This window comes from Sarcophilus harrisii, chromosome 2 (assembly GCF_902635505.1).
Source record: "Sarcophilus harrisii chromosome 2, mSarHar1.11, whole genome shotgun sequence".
NCBI lineage: Eukaryota > Metazoa > Chordata > Mammalia > Dasyuromorphia > Dasyuridae > Sarcophilus > Sarcophilus harrisii.
Genome location: NC_045427.1, coordinates 194,994,269 through 195,002,447, shown reverse-complemented (window position 1 = coordinate 195,002,447; position 8,179 = coordinate 194,994,269). Strand labels below are relative to the sequence as shown.

At 34.1% G+C, this 8,179-nt stretch overlaps 1 protein-coding gene across 7 annotated transcripts in view; it reads right to left on the bottom strand.

The window, feature by feature from the left end:
• Positions 1 to 325: 325 nt before the first annotated feature.
• The window catches only part of ASAP2 (ArfGAP with SH3 domain, ankyrin repeat and PH domain 2), a 259,957-nt gene continuing 252,103 nt past the window's right edge, over positions 326 to 8,179 (bottom strand). For all 7 annotated transcript variants that reach the window (XM_031951206.1, XM_031951202.1, XM_031951204.1 and 4 more), the window contains 2 exons: positions 7,655 to 7,777; positions 326 to 3,018 (listed from right to left, as the gene is read on the bottom strand). In XM_031951206.1, the coding sequence (XP_031807066.1) occupies positions 2,944 to 3,018; positions 7,655 to 7,777 (198 nt within the window). In that variant the 3' untranslated portion in view covers positions 326 to 2,943. The remainder of the gene's footprint in view (positions 3,019 to 7,654; positions 7,778 to 8,179) is intronic.

The window sequence follows — 8,179 nt, the reverse complement described above, 5'->3', positions numbered from 1 at the left end:
CTTGTGCAGAATGATATTTATAGAAATATGAATAGAAAAATTGTACGTTTTAACATATATTGGATTACTTGCTGCTAGGGGAGGGGTGAGGGAGAGGGAGAAAAATCTGGAACACAAGGTTTTGCAAGGATGAATGTTGAAAATTACCATTTCACATATTTTGAAAATAAGATAATTAAAAAAAAAAAAAAAAAGGACTTTTAATTTTATCCAGTTTAGGCCCCTTACCAAAGGTGACTGTTGATAGCATTGCAAAATAATAATCTCTCTTTTCAACATACCCAATAATAAAGGTTACACACAGGATCACATTTAAGAAAAATAAGTCAGTTTAAAAGTATTTTATTTTTTTCCAGCCAAATGACTGGTTAACAAGAGTAAACTTCTGAAACATGCTCTAATTATAAATCACTGCATTCGGGACATTGAAAATAAGAATTGATTTAGGTTATACAATATATACAGTTGCTCTGCAACTACACCAAAATAATCAAATGAATGAATTGAATATTATACATCTCAAATAGCATTCTACGCTGCAGATTTAGTGTCATCCACTTTTTTGAAATAGTTAACACAGCAACCAAATGACTGTGCATAAAATTTCAATCATCATCCCTTGAAGTTTGCTTTGAAGAATGGCAAATGCAAAATGTCAGAATCTTGCAGCTAAAATTTATGAAAAGTAAACCTTAAATATAAATAGATATCTACAATGCATTTAGATTTATTTCTGCCTGCCTTTTTTGCTGCAAAAAGGAGCAGGTATCTCAAAGGATGTTAGTGGGAAAATGTATTTCTGTTCTGGCAAGAAGAATAATATTAGTTACCTGCACAATAGCACCACCGAATTGGAACTTTAAAAAAATGCCAAGATGTATCCCAGACATCTACCACTGAACCTGAGTAGTGTCTGGGATCAGGATCCAAAGACAGAAGTAAATTTGATTTTACTTCACAACTGACACCAAATCATCCAAAGGCCGACTGCAAGTTTCATATGCTAGGAGAATCTGTGTTAAAATAGACAGGAGAAGTGAACTGTGCAAAACAGAGCTATTTACTTGTATCTTATCAGGGAATTAAAATGTTTCCAAAAGCAAAATGGAAACCATCAATTAATAAACATAATTGTAGTGCTAAACTAAGTCTAGAATTATAGATTTAAACTTTTTTTTACTGGGAATTTTGAAAAGTACAAAGAAATCTACTTCAAAATTCAACAAAACAATTAATACATTCCATTTTTTTTCCTTTTTCACTTTCTCAGTGGCTTCTGAAATGAGTTAATACATTAAGAAGGTATACACGCAAGCTTTTCACATGATAAAGACAGGCTATCACAATCAAGTGTACCATTTTCAAAAAAAATTAAATCATTAAAAACTTTGTCCTAGCATTAGTTTGAAGCTCCCAAGTCTATATTTACTTGATTATTAACAATTAACAATTGGCCACTCTCTTCTGAATTTACCTGGAAGCTTCAAAATTCAGGTATTAATATTATGGAATTCATATATACTAATAATAGATAGTCAAGGTCATGTAATTAAGTTTTAATTAGGCTTTTCTCAATATATGCTCATCTTTATCACCTAATTTTTTGGTAGCATTAAGTTCAAGAAAGGTATAATAGATTCAATATTCAAATGGATGTGAGAATTGCAATGTTATATAGTGCTACATCCATCCACTGAGATCTATGGATATTTGCTAGGCATTTGTTCACAGACAAATGAACAGAATTATTTTTAAGACATTGTTAACTACTGTTTTACTGGTATATTTATTATATAAATACACATATACTCATAGCTGAGTTAGGAAACAAGCGCTTTGTTGTGTTTGGAAGGAAAGGCAGTGGTACACTTAACAGGAAACAGTAATTAAGATGTAATAGTGAGTTTTTCAGTAAATGCCCCTGTGACTCAGGATAAATATAGTATGGTCCACCACAAAACTCTACTTGTGTGTACAGGTGTTACTGGGTGATTAAATAAGTTCAAGAAGGCAAATTCTAAAACATCTAAAGCATATAACTGGTTTTAAGAACTGCTTTGCAATCCATCATCCTTAGTTTAAAACCAAATTCAGGAAATGCAGTTTTTATAACCTCCTAGAGTTGAATTAACTGATAATATTGCCATGAATTTGAAGTAACCATCAGTAGTCTTGTGAATACAATTGTTGAGGATCAACATTATGTAAAGGACTTCCAAAACAGGTTATACACACATGCAGCATATAATGATACAGAGATTCTTAACCTCACAAATTAGAAACAAACAGGTAATGCAGAAATTTCCAAGTTTTTTTTAAATGTGTGTATATGGTGGATTTCAAAGGAATAAGTATCCTTTAAAGGTGAACTCAGGACCTTCTTTCTGCCTGGAATGACCTTAGTTTAGGAGGGCTGGGTTATAAAGCATTTGGAGCAATAGTGAATGCTCTTACTGCTTCCTTAAGACATTTGAGATGCTTCTGTCATTAAAGATGACCTTACTTATAAGCACATGAAAAGTTACAATTCCCAAAAAGTCAAGAGAAATTTGTTTCTAAATCTCATTTTTCAAAATAAATATCTTTATGTTAAGCTGGTAGACTGAATTCTGCTGGTTTGGGTTCAGAGATATTAAAATTATTTTTTTTTTCAGTTCACCTTTAAAAATAAAAATGTAAAAAATGTATGTTTCAGAAAGTATATTAATGACTTTCATGAAGAAAACAAAACTTTCTTAAAAATCATTTACATAAAAAAATTGTGTCCAAGGTTTGAAACCAGAACAATGGCATTGGAGAAGGTTGATTATAATACAATACAACTCAAGATACTGGTTTTCTGGCTTGAATTTTGGAACCAATAGTGAAACTGGAACACAAATGTTAACTTGTATAAGATGAAAATGAGAAATTTCTTCCTATTTTTTGTTCAGTAGCAAAAATTCAATCAGCAATAAAGTGCACAAATGATACAGGAAAAGCTCCTTTGCGACTAGGATCTCCATCAATGTGGCCAATCTGAAATGAAAATTTAAAACAATTCTATGTTAGGAGAATATCAAACTGGTTAAGCAAATATCTATTTGTTCTGGGATCTGGTACCAGAAATGAGGACCTGGAAAAATTCACTAAGTCATCACACTCTAACTCTAAATAACTGGATGATGTAGCCTATTGAGATACAGTTCATATTCATAATGAGGGGGAATAAGATTCATATCTACACAGTAGACTCAATTCCATTCTCTTTTTCTCTCTCTGGAAAATAGGAAGTAAACACAAGGCCAAATCTTGGATCTTTTGGTATTTTTTACTACCTCCAATTCAGGTTGGAGTCAAGACCTCAGTGGCTTTTTTATGGAAATAAAAGTGAGGCAGGTTTATATGGATTGAGCTGCCAAGGGCTTTCTAGATATTGGCTATAAGTTTTTGCTTTTTCAAAAAATAATCACATCGATGACAACTAAACCTATATTTTAACCAAACTTCTCACCTTATTCCCATCTATATTAAGTCACTGACATATCTCTAGCACAAATGGTTTGCAAAGCTCTTTTCTTACAACAGTTTTAAGAGAATGGTAGTATTCATAAGGTACTTAGGCCAAGAAAGAGCTGATAATGTATGGAAATTCCATTTACTGCCCCCTGAATATCAAAATATTACCAATTTAATTACTTAAAAATAACTATCACTACTCAGGTCCAAGAGTGGAAATGAAGTACAGCTACAAGTATAGATGTTGAGGTGAAAGGATTTAGGCTCAATCCAGCTTTGGCATTTATCCTCTCAGTGTGATTTTAGGCCACTTTACAATCTATAAAATTTAAGGGCAAAGACTAAATTATCTTTTACATTAGTCTTTTAAATTCTAAATATTTGATAAGTTCAATGTGTAACTACTACCCACACTATAGATGACTTCCATGGATGGAGAAAAAATGGAATAGGAAATAAAACAAGCTATAATTAGCCAGTACTTCTTTATATGATATTTACTTTCAATCCTTCAGAGGTTGTTTTAGTCCATATTTTGCTGCCACATAACATCTGGTAAAATGTTGGAGCTAAAAGTTTGACCCCTTTTTTCTGAGAAGATCTGGGGAGTTATTAAAGAATTTCTTAAAGAGAATGTTGGTGTTAAAAGATTTGACTTTTTTTCCTTCTTTTGATTTATTTAATATATTCCCCCAGTTACATTTTCCCCCCCTGAGGTAATTGGGGTTAAGTGACTTGCCCAGGGTCACGGCTAGGAGGTGTTAAGGTCTGAGGCCAGATTTGAACTCAGGTTCTCTTGACTTCAGGGCTAGCACTCTATCCACTGCACCACCTAGCTGCCCCGCCTAATTACATTTAAAACAATTGTTTTGGATTTATTTTTTAAATTTTTGAGTTCTAGGCTCTCTCCCTTATCCCCCCATCCACAATTAAGTAACCATGTGTGAAGTTATGCAAAACATTTCCACAAAAATAGTTATGAAAGAAAGCAAATCCTAATGAAAATAAACTCTTAAAAAAGAGAGAGAGAGAGAGAGAGAGAAAGAGAGAAAGAGAGACAGAAAGAGCGTGCCTCAATGTGCATTCAGACACAATCAGTTTCTTCTCTGGTTTGGATAGGATTTTCATCATAGTCCTTCAGAGTAGTTGTGGATCACTGTACTGCTGAGAATAGCAAAGTCACTTAGAGCTGGTCATCCCAGAACATCGCTATTACTTTGTATACAGTACATTTTACTTGGCTTGAGTTCAGAAGACTTCTGAGTTTTTTTTCCCCTAAGAGCATCCTGCTTATCATTTCCCATAGAACAATAATATTCCATCAAACAGATACCACACTTTACTAAGCCATTCCCCAATTGATGGGCATCCCCTCAATTTACGATTATTTTTGTCCTGAGAATAGAGTTGTTATGAGTACTTTTTGTACATATAGATCATTTTCCTTTTTTAAAAAAATATCTTTTGATATTCATGCCTAGTAATAGTGTTTTAGGTTGAAGGTTATAAATTTTGATTCCTTTTTTTTTTTTTTGAGAAAATCCAGGGAGTTATTAAAGAATTTCCTAAAAGGAATCCAGTTTACCTTTCCTCCTCCTGTCAACTTTGGGTACAATTCTTATTTTTTAATTTCTATTCCAGATATACATACTTGTTGGACATTCTCTATATTGTCCTTCCAAATTAATAAGCCAGCCTATGCAAACAACCATTATCCACCTGGGTTTCCTGTGTGGGTGGTCAGGGCAAACTGTTGAGTAGTTATAAATCTCTTCCAAGGGCTCTGCAATATTCTAGAGTTTGAATTGAAAATTATTATCACACAGAAAGAAAAGGTATGTGAGAGCTAAGTGTGTTACCTAACCAAGAAGAAACTGAAGAATAACCAGAATAAAATTTGTCATCCACTGATACATTGTTGGTGGAATTGTGAATACATCCAGCCATTCTGGAGAGCAATCTGGAATTATGCCCAAAAAGTTATCAAACTGTGCATACCCTTTGATCCAGCAGTGTTACTATTGGGCTTCTATCCCAAAGAGATTTTAAAGAGAAAGGGGCCTGTATGTGCAAGAATGTTTGTGGCAGCCCTGTTTGTAGTAGCTAGAAACTGGAAACTGCGTGGATGCCCATCAATTGGGGAATGGTTGGGTAAATTGTAATATATGAATGTCATGGAATATTATTGTTCTGTAAGAAAAAAACAGCAGGATGATTTCAGAGAGGACTGGGGAGACTTATACGTACCGATAATAAGTGAAATGAGCAGACACAGGAGATCATTATACACAGAAACAAGAAGACTATATGATGATCAATTCTGATGGAAGACATGGCTCTCTTCAACAATGAGATGATTCAAACCAGTTCCAATTGTCCAGTAATGAGGAGAACCATCTATACCCAGAGAATATATGGGAACTATGGGAACTGAGTGTGGATGACAACATAGCATTTTCACCCTTTCTGTTATGGTTTGCTTGCATCTTTGTTTTCCTTCTCAGGTTTTTTTCTTTCTAGATCCAATTTTTTTTTTTTTTGTGCAGCAAGATAACTGTATACATATATTGGATTTAACATCTAATTTAACATATTTAATGTGAACTGGACTACCTGCCATCTAGGGGAGGGGATGGGGGGAAGGAGGGGAAAATTTGGAATGGAAGGTTTTGTAAGGGTCAGTGTTGAAAAGATTTCACATGTATATGTTTTATAAATAAAAAAGATATAATAAAAATAAAAAATAATAAAATTTGTCATCAAAGAAATGTACAATAAGAAGAAAAATAGGTTGATCATGAAGCAAGCGTGAAGAATGAATGACAAGTGGACAGTCAGAGTGCTCTACTGATGATATCCTTACATTATCATTAAGAAAGACCAAGGTAGGACTGCATTATGGTAGATAGAATCCCTGTAGCAAACTCTTTTTTATAGGAAAATTTTAACTAGGAGGTGAACATGGACAAGGGTTACATGGATGGATTATCTCCTGTGACACTGCAGAGAATTTCCAATTCAACAAGATCACAGAGCTAGAGTATATGAGTTGGCTGGCAAAACATTTATCTTTTCTGGGCCTTTGTTTTCACCTCTATAGAAAATAAGGGGCTTTCCTAAATTTTATTGGTACTATGAATTCCACTGACCTATGGACCCTTTCTTCTTAGAACAAACTTTTAAATAATTGAATGAAATACTAAATTTCTGCTAGAGGTTAGTGAAAATAAAAGATGTGATCTTTTTCATCCCCTCCAAGGCCATGGACTCTCTGAAAAATTGTAAGGTCAAGAACTGCAAGAGATGGTCTTGGAGATCTTTTTTTTTTTTGGCTCTAAATGCTATGATTCTATTAGAATGTGACAGGACATTTACTAGCCCTATGATCCTGGAGCAAGGCATCTGACTTCCCTAAGATTTAACTTTCTCATCTAAAAAATGAAGATGATTATATTTGGCTACTTACCTCAGAGTTGCTTCAAGAAAAAAGCACTTTGCAAAGCTTAAAGCATCAGTCAATGGGTAACATTTATTATGATTACCATTACCCTAACATGGCAAGACAGCTATGAAAAGGGAGCACTTTAGATAAAAAGCATGTACTGCCAAGTCAAGTCCACACTTAAGAGTCTCTAAGGATAGAAGAATTAAGGATGAAAGCTTTAAGGTCTATAGGGACCTAGACTTATGTTTCTGTCAAGTGTGCAATGGTGAATTCAAGAAGGGAGAAAAATCTCCCAGTAACTGGTAATCCCTAGCACATACAGCTCTTGAGAGTTGGTCTGCTTTTTAATTTAGTGTCAAGGGGAAGAATCACCATAGATCAATCAAGGAAACAGAAAACTCAAGTGTAGATTAAATTGAGTAGGCTCTTGAAGTAGTCAATAAGGGCCAGGAGGGAAGCATCAGGACCTTTGTGTTTCAAGGAAGCATTAACTGCCAAGGTTGGGACATTCATTCATTTGACAGATTAATCCCACACAGTAGACAAAGGAGGAGGGAGATGAAACCAAACTGATTCGGTCTTATTAGAAGACCTTTCTGGCATATAAAAGAAAAGCAAAGGAGGGGAAGAACAATCAATGGGTCAGTACACCAAAGCCAGTAGGATATTAAATTCAACCCTCCCCCAACAACTTCTCTACTCCATACTTACCCACCACTCTTGGTCTTCCTCACCATCCACAATGATCATATCTCCCTCCGAAAATGTCAGTTCATCAGGGTTATCAGCTACACAATTGTAGAGAGCTTTTACTCTTTTGGGTTTTGTCTTCGTCTGAAATATTTAAAGAAGAATAAAAATTCAGCAAGTCATTATGATAGAGACAGTTAATGGTGATTTAGGATGGAAAATGGGAACAATTCACCTTTTAGTGCAATTTTCTGGATATCTCCTTTTTACATATCTACATACCAGGGGAGTTAAAAAAAATATTTAAGTTTTTACATTGTAGTAAAAACTTTTTTCTAACAAACATAGTTACAAAACTTTTAAAGGAGTACCAAAAATACTCCTTTAAAGAAAGAAAAACAAACAAGTGCAACCAAAAGCAACACATTTCCTCAGAGTACAGCTTTGTTTTGAATTTGTTTTAGTGTTCTTATAGTTTATATCATTTTCCTGATTGTTTAACTTCACTCAGGATCTATTGATGCAAGTCTTCCCTTGCTTCATTGG